Genomic DNA, 17140 nt, shown 5'->3' on the forward strand with positions numbered 1-17140 from the left:
GGAACATAAATAACAAGTCATTAAAATTGTTTATAATTTAAATCATGGGAACATACATTGACAGTAATATAAATGTGAAATAGACAGAAAGTTGTTTATTGCCAAGAAAACATTTTAAATACTTTATATAACAAAGAATATAAAATATTTAATAATATGAACTCAACTATATTGAGAAAAATGGAGAAAAGGAAGCTGGATGGAAATATGCCCAGGTGTCAACAGTGGTTATTTCTGAATGATGGAATTCTTGAGTAATCTTTTTCTGCAATGGCAGAATGGAATAGACATAGTCAAAAGGTGGCCTTGGAGCCAGAAAGTCTTGCGTTAAATTGGTACCTGCGTGGCCTTAGACAAACAACAACCTCTCTGGGTGTTAGTTTCCTCACTGTTGGGTTATTTTATTTTATTTTTTTTAAATATATTTTATTGATTTTTTACAGAGAGGAAGGAGAGGGAGAGAGAGTTAGAAACATCGATGAGAGAGAAACATCAATCAGCTGCCTCCTGCACGCCCCCTACTGGGGATGTGCCCGCAACCAAGGTACATGCCCTTGACTGGAATCGAACCCGGGACCTTTCAGTCCACAGGCCGACGCTCTATCCACTGAGCCAAACCGGTCAGGGCTGTTGGGTTATTTTGAGGATCAAATGAATAATGGGTCTAAAGCAGCGGTCACCAGCCTTTCGGACCTCTGTGGACCACCAGTGGTCTGTGGACCACCGGTTGGCGACCACTGGTCTAAAGTGCCTAGCCTTTGGTCTGGCACAAACTGGCTCCATAAACGGTGACAGTTAATATTTTTACACATCTGTATTCTTTCTATATTTAAAAAGTACTGAACATGTAGTACTTTATAATCAGTTACAATACAGCAGTAACAACAATAAGAACAGTATATGCTTGCTGATAGAAGTATTTTACGTCCCCAGGTTGGGTGTGTGCAGTTTCCAGACTCTTCCCTGACTCCAAGGATAGACCCAAAGACTAAATACTTAGGAGCCACTGCAATGGGGTAGCGTGGGCTGGGCAGTGGGTCCTGGCCCTGGCCTGAGGATGAGGGGGCTGGGCAGAGGGTGAACTGCAGCCCTGGCTTTAGAGGTGCTGAGCCTCCTCTTCTGTCCTGCCTAGGACGCAATGAGCCCCTGAAGAAGGAGCGGCTGAAGTGGAAGAGCGACTACCCCATGACGGACGGGCAGCTGCGGAGCAAGCGGGATGAGTTCTGGGACACAGCACCTGCCTTCGAGGGCCGCAAGGAGATCTGGGACGCCCTCAAGGCTGCCGCCTATGCGGCTGAGGCCAATGACCATGAGCTGGCTCAAGCCATCCTGGATGGAGCCAGCATCACCCTGCCACATGGTGAGCGCCAGGGTCGGGGCTTGGTCCCCGCTGGAGGCGGGGCCATCAGCGCTGTGTGGAGGAGAGGGTGGTCAGCCACACTAGGAGTTGCTATCCAAGCTGGTGGGTGGCGGGTGTGGCTATCCACTTGTTCATTCAGCAGACCTTATGAGCAGGACCAGGAGTGAGGGCACAAAGAAAAATGAGACACAGGCCCTGTTTGCCCAGTGAGGGAGTGGAAAGGCACCAGCAAACCTCAAAGTGTGCTGAGAGCAGGCTAAGGATTACTCAGGGTGCTCTGAGATCCCAGAACACCTAAGGGACCAACCTTCTGTTGGGTACTTATGTGCTGAGCACTGAACTAGAAGCTTCTGCGTTACCTCATTTACATTCATAACAGCCCGTGGGACTGTGTAAAGAGGGGGTAACGGTAGAACTCTATAGAGTCTTAGACCTAGGTTTAACATGAGTGTTCCCCTGCTTTGTGACCTTGAGCTAGGAGCTTCTCGAATGTCAAGCCTCAGTGACTTTAAGTGGGTATATCTACTTCATGGGCCGGTTGTTAGGATTCAGTGAGCTACCCTAACATCATTTAGTTTAGTCCTAGCACTCAGTAGGTGCTCAGGGCACAGTAAATATATTTCTACATGCAGTACATTGTACATGCAAGGAAATTGAGGCTCACTAGGTACAACACCACCCCCTCTCACCCCCAGTCAAGACATGAAGAGCAGGGCCTGTACTGTTTCATCATTCTTTTAAACCCAGCACATATGCTCAGGAATGTTGTTGAATAAACAAATGGAAAATTAAATAATTTGCCAGGGTTGTACAAACCAGTATCTGGTAGAGACAGAATGCCAGCCAGGTCTTCCTGACTATACCTTGAGCTCCTCCAAGCTCTCCCAGGGACACATGACTGAAGGGTGGGTTTGGGACTGTGGGTGGCCATGACAAGTGTATTAGTCTGCTTGGGCTGCTATAACAAAATACCATAGACTGAATGGCTTATTAAACAACAAACTTATTTCTCAGAGTTCTTGAGGCTGGGAAGCTCAAGACCAAGGTGCCAGGTGGAATCAGTTTTTGGCAAGAGCTCTCTTCCTGGCTTGTAGATGGCCGCCTGCTTGCATTTTCCTTACATGGTAGAGAGAGAGAGAGAGGGAGCATTCTTGTGTCTCTTATAATGACACTAATTCTGCCAGATCAGGGTCCCACCCAAATGATCTCGTTTCACTTTAATTACTCTCATATAGGCCCCTGTTTCCAAATACAGTGATATTGGGTTTAGAACTTCAACATACGGATCTTTTGTGGAGATAAAATTCAGCCCCCAAGCCGACTCTGATAGCCCTGTCTTTCCCACAGGTACTCTCTGTGAATGCTACGATGAGCTGGGCAATCGCTACCAGCTGCCCATCTACTGCCTGTCGCCACCCGTGAACCTGCTGCTGGAGCACACTGAGGAGGAGAGTGTGGAGCCCCCGGAGCCCACACCCAGCGTCCGCCGTGAGTTCCCGCTGAAGGTGCGCCTCTCCACGGGCAAGGACGTGAGGCTCAGCGCCAGCCTGCCCGACACAGTGGGGCAGCTCAAGAGGCAGCTGCACGCCCAGGAGGGCATCGAGCCGTCCTGGCAGCGATGGTTCTTCTCTGGGAAGCTGCTCACAGACCGCACGCGGCTCCAGGAAACCAAGATCCAGAAAGATTTTGTCATCCAGGTCATCATCAACCAGCCCCCACCACCCCAGGACTGAGGAGCCTACGGACCCCTGGGCAGAGAGGCCAGGGAGGGCCTCTGCGGGGCTGAGAGGCCCCCGGGCTGGAGCACCAGGCCCCTCCCTGCTGCTGCCTTTGAGAGCTGATATTTTCTTGAGGGGTGCCTCCCTGCTGTTTGGCTGCTGGGCGAGCCCTAAAAGGGACCTGCCTCCCAGGGCCACCGTGGGCCACCAGTGCCCAGCACCCAGGAAGCAGTGCTGCCACACAGGCCTTGCCAACCTTGTCAGAGAAAGGAAAACTGGGGCCCTCCACCCTGCCCGTCTCCCACAGCAGGTTCGAGCCATGAGGGCCAGCTGGAGGCCCCTGAAGCCCAGATCTGCCATCTGGTGCTTCCAGCTGTGCTCACTCGGTTTTCTGCTCAGGGTCTGAAGCAGCTGCTGTCTCCCTCCCCTGCCCCTACCCCCTGACTCTGCCCGGGGCACAGTGCCAGTGCCCTGGAGGGGAGGGGACTGCTCATGAGCCCCAGGAGCTGGGAGCCTGAGGCCAACCTTTGCCTCTCCTGCCCCCAGCACAATTGGCAGAGATGAGGCGGTTGGCCGGACAGCTGGGCTGCTGTGGCAGGGGTCTGCACAGGGCCATCTCCTGGCTGTAACCCAAGCGATGGGGTGCCTGCAGCCAGTCATGGCCCCACAGCAGCCCCTGTGTACAGACATATCTGCATATTTATCAATAAAGCCTTTTGCTCCTTCCTTCTCTCTTGCCTGGCTATGACTTTGGGTTGACTCCCCTGCAGCTCTGTGGAGCCTGGGAACCGGTTCTGGTGTGGGAGAAGGTGGGTGCCCGGCCTCCCAGCTGCTCAGGGTGCAGCAGAGAGTACAGTGGAGCAAACTTTGAACACTAGTGGCTGGGCCCTGTGTTCTCAGGGATCTTCAGGAAAAGCCACTCAACCTCTGAATCCACTTCGCTTATCTTTCAAGTGGATGTGATGCCACCTGCCCTGTCTCCTCCCTCAGTTGCTGGGAGGAGTCCATGGGCTAACAGATGTGAAGAAGGCAGCATCTCAGGAAGGTGGTGTTAGGTACCTGCCGGTCTGTTCCTGCAGCAGGAGGGTGCTGGATTCTGGCTCCAGCCTGAGCCAGACCCTCAGGACTAAGGTTTGTGTGGATCCTGGAGACGCTGCTCACTTGCTTGATGTTAAAGCAAAATTTCTGACAAACTTGGAGCATGTGTTGGCTTGCCAGCAAGGGGACCAGAGAAAAAAGGGAGCTGTTCCTGTGCTTCCTTAGGGGAAAGTGTGCATATAAGCAGAGAGGGGAATCTTGGATAAGGTGGCCTAGCTAAGGACAGGCCACGTGAGTGTTACAGAACCTCAGAGCTGTGGTGTCCATGGCAGTTAAACATGGGGCTGAGCAGGATCAGGCTGCTGCTTCTCCAGTTGGGAGTAATTTCCTTTCTCAGTGAGCATGGCTTGTTCCCAGTCAGGGAGGCCTGACAGGAAACAGGAGAGAAGGACGATCAGTCCGAGCTGGTGTGGTCATCTGAGCTTGGCGATGTACTCTGGCCCTTCCACTGGCTTCCTGAGACCCTTATTGAAGGAAGACCCTATACCTCCTGCAGAGGCCCCCTAACACAGCCGGATGAGGAACTAATGGACATACAGCCAAATGCAGGGATGCTCTGCTAGGGGGCGCTGTGGGACCCCAGAGAGGCAAAGGCCTGCACGAACTGTGCACAGAGGGAGGCAGCTGCCCTGACCCCCACCAGCCACCTGGCACTTCAGTGGGGATGAAGCATCTGCCCCTTTCCAGATCCAGCAGGGCCTGAATACAGGACAGCCCAGGACACAGGACTGTCTTGGGTCCCCACTTTGGCTTTCGGGTCCCCTGATTAGCACTGGCTGGGCACAGTTTTCAGGCGTCCAGCAGGTGGCACTGCCATCAGGGCTAGAGGCAGCCAGTGGGTCCTTCCTGCAGCCCAGCTGCCCTGGCTAAGGACCAGCTGGGCCTAAGCACTCATGGTAAAAGCTGAGCAGGCTCCTTCCTGCAGCCCCTGCTCTCGGGGTGCTGTGCCCTCCAGCTCTCATAGGCCAGTGGATGTGGGGGGCAACTGTCCTTGCCTCCCCCTGCTCTCTCCGGCTACCCAGGGTGAAGGTGGCGGGGGCAGGGAGGGGGGCAGGTGGAGAATTGAGCCGGTGAGCTCATGGCAAAGGCGCCCAGCAGGGCGGGGGTGGGTGCCCTGGTCTATAAAGCCCCCGTGGCTCTTTGGCCTGCAGAAGCGGGTATGGACAGCACCATGGCGGGCTCCGAGGCGCTACAGAGCGCCACAGCGCTTATTGAGGAGCGGCTGGCACAGGAGGAGGAGAATGAGGTATGGGCAGAGGTGTGGGTGCCCAAGGGGGTTCTGAGGAGATCCAGCTCTGCTGTCAAGGGAAGGAAGAGGCTGGCTGCCACGCCTGTGGTGGAAGGAGGACAGGTGTCCCTAGGGCTCCATTCCAGCCAGAGGGTCTCCTGGTGGAGAGGGCTGGCGGTGGGAGACTTGAGGCATCAGCCCTAAGAACTGAGGGACAGTGAATGAGCCAAGCTGGGCTCCCGAGACCCTGCCCATGCACCTGGGCCTTGAGATAAGCCGGGCTGCACAGAATGAGACAGCTGGGAAGCTGCCTGGGGATGTGGGAATGTGGGTCCCTGCGATCCCCCAGTTTCTGGGTGGGAGACTGAGACAGGAGGAACTCCAGGTTGGTCACTGAAGAAGAATAAAGACTGGGAGCAGAGGGAGAAAGGAAGCAGGGGTCTCCCCAGGACTGCCAGCCACACCTGGAGAGGCCGTGGGAGCATGGGGCTCTGGGCAATTGCATTTTCTTCTGAATAAAGAAATGGGGGGAGGAGCGTGCCAGCTTGTCCTGCTTTTCTTTTCTTTTTTTATTGTCTAAAGTTTTACATATGTCTCCTTTTCCCCCAATTGACCCCCTCTCCCCCAGCCATTCCCACTCAGGGCAAGCCCCCACTGCCCCAGTGTCTGTGACCATTGGTTATGCTAATATGCATGCACTGCTTTTCATTTTATTTAAACTAATACTTGACCTAGAGTCTGCTCTGCCAAGTGCGAAGTGCTGCGAGGACTGAGAGAACCTGTAAGGCCAGTCCCTGCCTCCTTTTTACCAGCCTGCATTCCTTTTAGCCAGTACCTGTCAGGGGCATAGTCTATACTAAGAAACAAAGCAGAGTGAGGGAGTGTGGAATAGAGGTGTTAAATCAGGAAGAAGTGAAGGAGCACAAAAGGTGGATGAGTCATTCCAACTGTGGGCCCTCAAGGACTTCTCTGTGGCCAGGATGGCATTTGAGCTGGGCCTTTAAGAATGGTGAGTGGAGATCAGGAGTTGGAAGGGTATTCCAGGCTGAGGAAAAGACAGGCACTAAAGTTTAGGTAAGTGAAAGCATGACTGTTATTAGAAATTCTGGTAGCAGGAGCTAGGGCTGGGAAGGGAAGCAGGACAGAACCAGAGAGGTATTTATTCTGTGGGCAATGGGGAGCCACTAAATGTTGTTGAGTGAGAGAGGGTGGTGCCATCTGACCTACTTTAGGAAGGCAACTCAAAGCCCTAAGAAGGACTTGTTGGAGGAGGAAAGACTGGCCCTAACAGGAATGGGAGGGAGAAGACAAATCAGCTTAGAGGTAGACTCCATTCAAAAAAAGAAGAGTGACGAATGGGGTGAGGATGAGGGAAGGATCAGGGCACCAGTGGAAGAAGAGATGAGGGCTAGGGAAGGGAAGGCAGGCTTGTAAGTGAAGAGTTTGGACCGAGCCTGCTGAGTCTTGGCCTGGGCATCCCTGGAAGTCCAGTAATGCCATTTATCACTCCCCCAAGGGCCTGTGCATCAGTGCCAGGCAGGTGAATCATGCCACGGTGCCATTTTTGGAATGCTGGATACAGAGGCCTTAGTCAAAGGGACATGGAGCAGTCCTCATCCATTCATTCACACAACAAATATAGCAGCAGGGCTCTCAGGACACTGGGTGCCGCAGAGCCAGCCTTCCCATGGAGTCTAGTAGCTCAGCAAGTGGCAGCTGCTATGCTACTAGTAAGCAGTGTACAGGCATTCTCCCATTCAATCTGTACAGCCATCTATGGAGTCAAGTGGAATTTTTGTTGTGCTTCTCACACTAGCATCCAATGCAATAGCATTTATTGAGTTCCTGCTGCATGCCAGCCCACAAAGACTAATCTGAAGCTAGGGGCCATAGAGTCTGGGTAAGACATGGATGAACATTAGAGTCCCCAGTTGTTCCCACCAGCCCCCAGCCCAGCAGGGTCCTCAGAGGAGAGCCTCTGTCCAGTCTGTGCCCGCTTTTTGGGGTGGGAGGGGAAAAAAAGGTCCTGAAGACCAGCCCAGGAATGAGGCTCCGTGGTGGGACACTTACTGGGTCAGGTCATCACTGAGGACTGAGGGGTGGACAGAGATGCTGAGCCCACCTGCAATCATCCATTCACTCATTCATTCATTTATTCTCTAAACCAGCAATGGGGAATGTCCGGCCCACGGGCCATATAAGGCCCATGAAATCATTTGGTCTGGCTCTGCCAAGGCATTAGGGGGATGAGTTAATTAAATGTTTGACCAAATATAGCAGGCTAATTTTTAAGGTAATAATTCTGTATGGCCCACGAATGATGTCATAAATATCCAAATGGCCCATGGCAGAAAAAAGTTTCCCACGTTCACTGAGCACCTACCATGTGTTAGGCCCTGTCACAGGTGCAGGGGATTCCAAGATAATTAGAATCCAAGCCCACGCTCTGGCTGCTCCATGCGGATCCCAGCCAGAGTCCCACATACAGGAGTAGCTGCAGCCCGAGGTCACCCCTTGGCCCTGGGAGAGGATGCAGTGTTTCCGGAGAGGCCAGCACTGGGGATACGTCAAACCACACAAGTCTGACATGGAAGGGAGAAGCCCGTGGACAACAGGACCTCCAAAATAAAGACCTGGGAAATCAGAACCACCCTTGGCAAGTGTACCACCAGAACTCAGTGGGAAATGAGAAAACGTCAGCTGAGAGCTCTGTAAGGGTCGCCATTCCTCCCAACCTGCCATCTCGACCAGCACCCTCCCACCTGGGCGCTGGAACCTCAGAGATGGGGGGCCGGCTCCTCACAAAGAGCGCTTTCCTTTAAGAGAGAACAAGGAAGTAGTCCAGGCAGGTAGGTCAGAGCTACAAATGGAGAGGAGACTGGGAAGGGGTTTCACCTGTATTTTTACAATGAGAATAAGGTTACTAGAGTCCACTTCAGGCTGAAAGCTGAGGACTTTTGGCTCTCATCCCTTAGGTTCCCTGAGAGCAACAGTTTCTATGCTTTAGGATTTCATGGATCAGTAAAATCTGAGGGGGAAAAAGTTGGTATCTGACATAGATTTGAAAATTTTTTATATTGCCAAGTAAGCCATTTAAAAAATAACAATCATCTCTCATCACATTGTTTCATCAAAGTAAAATTTTATGGCATAAAAAAGTTTAAAAATAATCTCACTGCTTGAAAAAGTTAATATACTAGGTGTACTGGTTAATAATGCAGATTTTTTTTCAATAGATGGAGTTACACATATGTTGATATATATGCGATTTGATATGTATGCTATTTTGTTGTATTGACAACAAGCTTCAAAACTTCATATGTCCAATTTTCTGAAGGTGTTAACATCATAGATATTTTTACGCTTAAAAATGTCAAATTTTGTGCCAAAAAAAGAGCATTCGCAGGAAGTTTTAATTCATTACTTTATTTTGAAGAAAAGTGCTGTTGAAAGTTATCGTATACTTTGAGAAGCTTATGGTGAACATGCTCCATCTCCAGATACTTGTGAACACTGGTTTAAATGCTTTAAAGGTGATGATTTCGATGTGAAAGACAAAGAACGTCCAGGGCAACCGAAAAAATTTCAAGACCAACAATTACAAGCATTATTGGATGAAGATGCGTGTCAGACTCAAAAACAACTTGCAGAAAGATTAAACGTTGCTCAGCAAACAATTTCCGATCGTTTACAAGCAATGGGAAAGATTTTGAAGGAAGGAAAATGGGTGCCACATCAACTGAACGAAAGACAAATGAAAAACCGAAAAGTCATCAGTAAAATGTTGCTTCAACGGCATGAAAGAAAGTCTTTTTTGCATCGAATTGTGACTGGCGATGAAAAGTGGATTTATTTTGAGAATCCCAAACGCACAAAATCATGGGTTGATCCAGGTCAACCATCAACATCGACTGCAAGGCCAAATCGATTTGGAAAGAAGACAATGCTCTGCATTTGGTGGGATCAGGAAGGTGTGGCAAAATAATGTCCATCACTAGCTACACATTTCCCGCATCTTTCAGGTAATTTGTGGACACCGTCCCTATAAAACTTTTCTTGTTTTGAGGCAAACCATTCAGAGACCCAATTTTCCACTTCATTGTACGTTTTGAAGTGCTGCTCAGAAAGTGCGTGTGCCATCGATCGGAACTAGTGGTAATCTGAAGGAGCAAGGTCTGGTGAATAAGGCTGGTGGGTTAATACTTCCCAGGCAAGATCTTTTAACGTGTCTTAACTGGTTTTGAAGTGTGTGATGGTGTGTCATTATGAAGCAAAATTATTTTGCCGTGTCTTCTGGCCCATTCTGGTCATGGTTCAAATGGATTATTTGTTGTCAGTAGCGATCAGTATTAACAGTTTCACCTGGTTTTAGAAGCTCATAATACACCACATCTTCCTGATCCCACCAAACGCCACTTTTCATCGCCAGTCACAATTCGATGCAAAAAAGACTTTCTTTCATGCCGTTGAAGCAACATTTTACTGATGACTTTTCGGTTTTTCATTTGTCTTTCGTTCAGTTGATGTAGCACCCATTTTCCTTCCTTTAAAATCTTTCCCATTGCTTGTAAACGATCGGAAATTGTTTGCTGAGCAACGTTTAATCTTTCTGCAAGTTGTTTTTGAGTTTGACACGCATCTTCATCCAACAATGCTTGTAATTGTTGGTCTTGAAACTTTTTCGGTTGTCCTGGACGTTCTTTGTCTTTCACGTCGAAATCATCACTTTTAAAGCATTTAAACCAGTGTTCACAAGTATCTGGAGATGGAGCATGTTCACCATAAGCTTCTCAAAGTATACGATAACTTTCAACAGCACTTTTCTTCAAAATAAAGTAATGAATTAAAACTTCCTGCGAATGCTCTTTTTTTGGCACAAAATTTGACATTTTTAAGCATAAAAATATCTATGATGTTAACACCTTCAGAAAATTGGACATATGAAGTTTGAAGCTTGTTGTCAATACAACAAAATAGCATACATATCAAATCGCATATATATCAACACTAGAGGCCCGGTGCATGAAATTTGTACATGGAGGGCAGGGGTCCCTCAGCCTGGCCTGCACCCTCTCCAATTCGGGACCCCTCGGGGAATGTCCAACTGCCTCTCGCAATCCAGGACCACTGGCACCTAACCGCTCACCTTCCTGCCTGCCTGATTGCCCCTAACCCCTCTGCCTGCCTGCCTGATCTCCCCTAACTGCTCCTCTGCTGGCCTGATCTGCCCTAACCACCTCTGCCTCGCCCCACACCCAGGACCCAGGCTTCCCTCCCTCTGGCAGGCCATAGGCACCCAGGACCCAGGCTAGCTTCCCCCCGGAAAGCCACAGGGGACCATGGGTGGGCGGCTTCACCCGGGCCACAGCCACAGGCACCCGGGACCATGGGGCGGGCGGCTTGTCCCTCTCCCAGGCCAAGCCTGGCTAGTCCCCATTCCTCTCCCACGAGCTCATTTGTGCCTGGCTGGTCCCCATTCCTCTCTTGTTGAGTGTCTGAGCTGTTAAGGTGTGACAGTGTGAGGGTGTGACAACCATTTGCATGTTAGCTCTTTATTATATAGGATATGTGTAACTCCATCTATTGAAAAAAATCTGCATTATTTTTTATTTTTATTTTTTTAAAATATTTTTTATTGATTTTTTACAGAGAGGAAGGGAGAGGGATAGAAAGCTAGAAACATCGATGAGAGAGAGAAACATCGACCAGCTGCCTCCTGCACACCCCCTACTGGGGATGTGCCCGCAACCAAGGTACATGCCCTTGACCGGAATCGAACCTGGAACCTTTCAGTCTGCAGGCCGACGCTCTATCCACTGAGCCAAACCGGTTTTGGCAAAATCTGCATTATTAACCAGTACACCTAGTATTTAGTTTCATGAAAATTCATTTTAATAGCTTTTAATTTTGTTTGGCTGGGGACTCGGGGCCATCATTGGGCAGGAGTGAGAGCTGGAGTTGGGGTTGGGGTGGGGTTTGGGGTTGAGGTGGGGAACTGAAACTGGCCCCCTTTTTTGGATGGGTCTCTCCAGGAGCCCGGCTCCAGCCAGGGCCTCCAGGACCAGTCAGGGACGGGCAAAGGAAGGGCTCTGAGGCCACACAGGAGAAGGGCTTCGGAGCATGTCCTCGGAGTGGTTAGGGGAGAGGCCACCCCCTCCCGGGCTCTGCAGGCAGGCCCTGGAGCAGGTCTTGTCCTTGGCTTATCAGAAACTCCGAGGAACCGCCCACCAGCAGCTGCCCATGGACATGCTGGTGCTGGAGGATGAGAAGCACCACGGGGCTGCGAATCTGGCCCTACAAAAGGTTAAGGTAAGTGGGAGGAGAAGCCAGTGTCTGTGCTCCGGAGGCCAGCTGGGCAGTTACGGCCTGGCTCCTCCTGGTGTGGTCCTTGAACCCCCTGGAAGCACATTAGCAATGAGCAGGCGTGTCAACACCCCACCCCGGACCTGCTGAGTCAGAATCTGCACATGTACAGACCGCAGGGGAGCCCAGAGAAGGGAGAGCCTATGACAGGCACCATGCAGGCATGAAGGGGCTGAGGGAGGCTGTGTGTGCTGACAGGAGAGATCTTGCTGATGAGAGAAACCCCGTTTCCAGACCACCGTGTGCAGGATGACCCCATAGGAGGCGAGTCTGAAAGGGCATTGACGGAGCCCCGGGAGGTTACCTCTGGGAGAGAAGGGCTTTCTCTTCAAATCTTTTATGTTTCTGTATTACTTTTATTTTTTATAAATGTGTTGATTGATTTTTAGAGAGAGGAAGGGAGAGAGGGAGAGATAGAAACATCAGTGAGAAACATCGAGCAGCTGCCTCCTGCACACCCCCTACTGGGGATCCAGCCCGCAAGCCTGGCATGTGCCCTGACTGGGAATTGAACCTGGGACCTCTTGATCCGTGGGGAGATGCTCAACAACTGAGCCACACCTGAGGGGCATATTTTTAATATTAGTCATCTGTTACTTTATGGTCACACACGAGTGGAATTGCACGGGAAGCAGAGGATCCGGACTCTGTTCTAAGGCCTGGGCTACGAATTGCCTCTGAGATTCCCTCCTCATCAGCTCCCCCCACACCCCTCCACCCCACGTGAAGCCTTCCAGGCAGCTCCCTCAAGCCTCCCTTGCCTGCTGACCTGAGCCACCTGTGTCTGGGTCTCATCTGCTTTTGTACTCCCCAGAAGGAGAGCTAGACTTGGATTCTTTCCCTCTTGAAAGCTCTCCCTACCCTCCCCCTCCAGCTTAGCACACAGGGGTCCCCAAGCTCCTGGCCTGGGGGTTGACGGGCCATCCCCATGCAGGGCCAGGAGCGTGTGCGCAAGACATCCTTAGACCTGCGACGGGAGATCATCGAGGTGGGTGGGATCCAGAACCTCATCGAGCTGCGGAAAAAGCGGAAGCAGAAGAAGCGAGCTGCCCTGGTCGCCCAGGAGCCGCCTCCGGAGCCCGAGGAGATCGTAAGCTCCTGGGAGGATACCTGTGTGGGCAGGGGAGCCGGGAGGGCCCGCATCACTGCGGGGCGGCCCTCGGTGATGGCATTTACACCCTCCAGACTGGCCCTGTGGAGGAGGAGACGTTCCTGAAAGCTGCCGTGGAAGGGAAAATGAAGGTCATTGAGAAGTTTCTGGCCGATGGGGGCTCCCCGGACACCTGCGATCAGGTGATGCTCTCACCGACCCCTTCACCTGCGCCTGCCTCCCTTTCAGAGTGGCCGTCCCACCCCTCCCACGGGTGGGCCTCTTTGAGAACAGGCACTGGGTGTCCTTTGGGAGGGGTGTCCCCAGAAGTTTTGGGATGGTCCTTCTCACACAGGAGTTTATCTAAATCCTTAGGCCCTTTTCAACGTGACCCCCATCCAGACTACCAAATGTCACGTGGTTCTTTAGGGAAGAAAGGAATGGAATCAAATAAAAAGAATGCCTCTCCCTTGCTATGTGACCTGTAGTTAGGCCCCTCACCGCTCCATGCCTCGGTTTCCTCCTCTGTGAAACAGCCTGCTTCCTCAGAGCACATTATGGGGATCAAATGGAATAACGGTGCCTAGATAAGTATTTACTGAATGAATGAAAAAACTATAAAACTCAGGCGAGGATATATTTTTGTATTGTATATCATACTTCTTTTAATTTTTTATTTTATTGTGATAAAATATATATAACGTGGGCTATGCCATTTTAGCCATTTTAAGTGTACAATTCAGCAGCATAGATTGCATTTATCATGCTGTGCAACCATCAGCACTATTTTCAAACTGTTCCCACCACCTACCATACTTTATTTTGTTTGTTTCCTTGAAACAGCCTCTTTTTCACTTTAAGCAAATTAACGAACCTGCATTATTGTCGGCTGAGACTACATGTCCTTTCTATTCTTCAGACGCCAGAGTCTTAATCCTCTTGTTCTATCTGAGCATCTCCTCCCTCAGAGCACTGTGCTAGGTACTGGGAGTCCAAAAAAGAAAAAGATGAGGGTTGAGAGTAGATGTTTCAAGAGACCAAAGCAGAAAGCCAACTGCATCGGGAAGGGAGGAAGTTCGTCCTTTCCTTGAATCAGTAGTCAGGGTGCACCTGCCCCTCCTGGCGCTGGGCTAGGCACTCCGGGGGAACAGAGCCAAGTGAGCCTCAGCTGGCCTGCGAACACTCTCCATGCTGGAGGGTTTCTGGGCCCCTGGACAGTGCTGGCCTAGAGGTTTCAAGAAGATGATGGTACTTGAGCTACATCTTGAAGGAATAGCGAGACTTCATTAAGCACTCAAGGGAGTGAGGGCAAAATGGGCACGCTGGCACAGGGAAGAGCCCGTGCAAAGGCCTGGCTTGATGTGCTTGGGGCAGCGAGAAGGACGGAGTCTGCAGGGCATAGGAGGGAGTCTGGATAGAGCATGAGGAGCTGGCAAACATGGACGATGTGGGGACCCAACACAAGGGTCAGAATCAAGCTGGGCTAAGGCCTCAGCCTCAGCTTGTGTGGGAGATGGGCTCAGGCCTGGGCCAGGGGCCAGGCCCTGACAGTCTCTGTGGGGACAGTTCCGCAGGACAGCACTACACCGAGCTTCCCTGGAGGGCCACATGGAGATCCTGGAGAAGCTGCTGGAGAGCGGGGCCACTGTGGACTTTCAGGATCGGGTGAGCAAGAGGGCAGGTATTGGGTGGGAGGCAGGAGGGGGGCCGAGACTCCCTCTCTGTGTGCCAACCTGGGACACAGACAGGCTGCCTCAGGGGCCAGGCCCCACCTTTAGTGGGTTGTATGGCCTTGGGCAGGCCCCATCTCCTCCTCTGCAAATCTGTCTTGGACTGGATGGGTCCCAAGGGTTCTTATGTTCTGCTTGACCCATTGCCCAGGCACTGGAGTGCCCCATCCCTTCCCTGTACCCTTCTCTTGGATACCTCCCTGCCCTTTTGGCTGGGCCCTTTCCCCCAGGGTCCTTTCTTCTCTGAAGCTCTGCAATTAGGCCCCATCCTTTCCTTCTAGCTGGATTGCACAGCCATGCATTGGGCCTGCCGCGGGGGGCGCTTGGAGGTGGTGAAACTCCTGCAAAGCCGAGGAGCAGACACCAATATGAGAGATAAGGTGAGGCAATAGTGCTCACAGATATTGGGGTGGCTGTGGGCGGGGAGTGGGAGGCGAAGGGCAGAAAAGCCAGGGAAAGCAGTGAACACGTTTGGTTTCCAGAGTGGCTGCAGAGCCCATGGATGGATCATTTCCATCAAATGCAGGCCCTTGGAAGCCATCATCTGGGGATGGGAGCAGGAAGAGCAGAGGAGAGGGAGGGAGAAGAGATTCACTGTTTTGGGGACTTTGGGACCACCCAAAAGATACAGGATTTGTTCATCCATGCAATCTTTCATCATCCTTCTATCTATCCACCTCTCCATCCATCCATCCATCCATCCATCCATTCATCCTTTTTAAAATTTATTCTTTGTATGTGTCCTTGAACGAGTGATAGCCTCTGAGCCTGTTGCTCATCTGCAAAATGTATTGCAGAGTTCTTGTATAGATTAGATGGGGAAATGAATGTAAATTAATTACTTGTTAAACTTAAGCCTAATGTTTGCTAAGCTTTTGCCATGCCCATCACATAGTCATCTCTCAATAAAGGACATCTATTGTAATTACTAAAAGAAGGGCAGAGGAGTGAGCAGTTGCTCGTAGCTGGGGGGGAGGGGAATCATGGAAGGCTCCCCAGAGAAGGTGGTATGTGATGCTTCAGAGCTAGACCGTTGGGTAGAATGGGGAGAACTGGAGCATTCCCTGCCCCTCCAGGGCTCAGGCCCTGGCACGAGGATTGGGGGAGGAATAGGCTGGAGTTAAGACCACCCCCTTCCCAGAGCCACACAGGCCAGGCCCCTTCAGCCAATAGTTCCCGCCTCCTCCCTCCTTAGTTGCTGAGCACCCCCCTGCACGTGGCGGTTCGCACAGGGCACGTGGAGATCGTGGAGCACTTCCTGTCCCTGGGCCAGGACATCAATGCCAAAGACAGAGTGAGTGTCTGGGCTCTCTCCGGCCCAGCCCCACCACAGGGGGGCAGGCAGCCTGGGGGCTCCCACATGCCAATGGGGGCTATGCTGAGTGTCACACCGGCTCTAGGAGGGGGACAGTGCCCTGCACGACGCCGTGAGGCTCAACCGCTACAAAATCATCAAACTGCTGCTCCTGCACGGGGCTGACATGATGGCCACGAACCTGGTAAGTTCATTCCTTTCCCGATTCGGCAATCAGTGTGCACGGCACACCCAGGCCCTGTGCTGAGCTGTCAGAGGAAACAACCGAGCACGACTCAGCCCGCCTGCCCTTGGAGCTCTTTCACAGCGGAGAGTCTCTCTGGGACCCTGGGGACTGCAGGCCCAGCCAGCTTCCCAAGTCTCTCTATGCTTGTCTATATCCAGAGGGCAGGCGCAGAGAAACAGCCTGGAGGGCAGTTAGGGGACCTCCCAAAGGCCCCCCAATAGACCAAAGGGGGTCCTAATATCCCCCAGGGAGGCCCAAATCCTGGAGGGTCAGAGCTGGAAGAACCTAAGCCCTCGGTTGGCATGCCCGTTCCTGGCACGCCATGTTGGTTCCTGGTGGTCCTTGAGTGCTCTTAGCATCCCAGTTCCCCTAGTCCAAGCTCTTCTTTGGGATTCAGAGCAATCACAGAATGGAGGAGAATGCTCCCCCCCCCCCCCCCCCCCCCCCGCGCCCGCCGTCCAAATCGAGAAAGCTAAGGGGATTATGGGAAAGCCAGGAAGATAGGGGGAGGGTGTGAATGAGGACATCTCAACCTTGGCATTATTGGCATTTGGGGCTCGGCTGCCCTGGGCGCCGCGGGATGTTGAAGCTATGCAAGATGCCAGTAGTACCCACTCCCCGCCTACCACCCCCACCCCCAGTTGTGATGAGCAAAAGGTCTCCAGGCACTGCCAATGCTCCCTGTTGGGAACCACTGGTATAGATGAGGGCACCTCCTGGTTCAGACTTCTGAACAGTGACCAGATCTCCCCTTGGTCCCCCCGCCAGGCTGGAAAGACTCCCACGGATCTGGTGAAGCTGTGGCAAGCTGACACCCGGAATGCTCTGGAGCACCCTGAGCCGGGGTCAGAGCAGGACGGGCTGGAGGGGGCTGCTGAGAGTGGGCGGGAGACCCCCCCAGTCTGTGCCAGCCCAGTAAACGCCTGAACGGCCCCCAGACCTGAGCCATTCCTCTGCGGAAGACCCAGGGGCACCCACAAGCCCCCGAAATAAAAATGTCATTTTGCTACGT

The 17140-nt window shown here is 51.9% G+C and overlaps 2 protein-coding genes across 2 annotated transcripts in view; both read left to right on the forward strand.

Annotated features, from left to right (window-relative positions):
• UBTD1 (ubiquitin domain containing 1) overlaps window positions 1-3804 on the forward strand; it is a 57501-nt gene extending 53697 nt beyond the window's left edge. Inside the window, exons 2-3 of the mRNA XM_008144138.3 lie at window positions 1133-1360; window positions 2708-3804. Of these exons, the coding sequence (XP_008142360.1) occupies window positions 1133-1360; window positions 2708-3093 (614 nt within the window). The 3' untranslated portion in view covers window positions 3094-3804. The remainder of the gene's footprint in view (window positions 1-1132; window positions 1361-2707) is intronic.
• A 1435-nt stretch (window positions 3805-5239) lies between these two features.
• On the forward strand, window positions 5240-17139 carry ANKRD2 (ankyrin repeat domain 2). Its single transcript, XM_008144139.3, has 9 exons — window positions 5240-5422; window positions 11612-11713; window positions 12702-12857; window positions 12953-13060; window positions 14424-14522; window positions 14869-14967; window positions 15783-15881; window positions 15988-16086; window positions 16897-17139. The coding sequence occupies exons 1-9, from the start codon at window positions 5255-5257 to the stop codon at window positions 17053-17055; spliced, it is 1089 nt and encodes a 362-aa protein (XP_008142361.1). The 5' UTR covers window positions 5240-5254; the 3' UTR covers window positions 17056-17139.
• Window position 17140: the final 1 nt, after the last annotated feature.

This window comes from Eptesicus fuscus, chromosome 17 (genome assembly GCF_027574615.1).
Source record: "Eptesicus fuscus isolate TK198812 chromosome 17, DD_ASM_mEF_20220401, whole genome shotgun sequence".
NCBI lineage: Eukaryota > Metazoa > Chordata > Mammalia > Chiroptera > Vespertilionidae > Eptesicus > Eptesicus fuscus.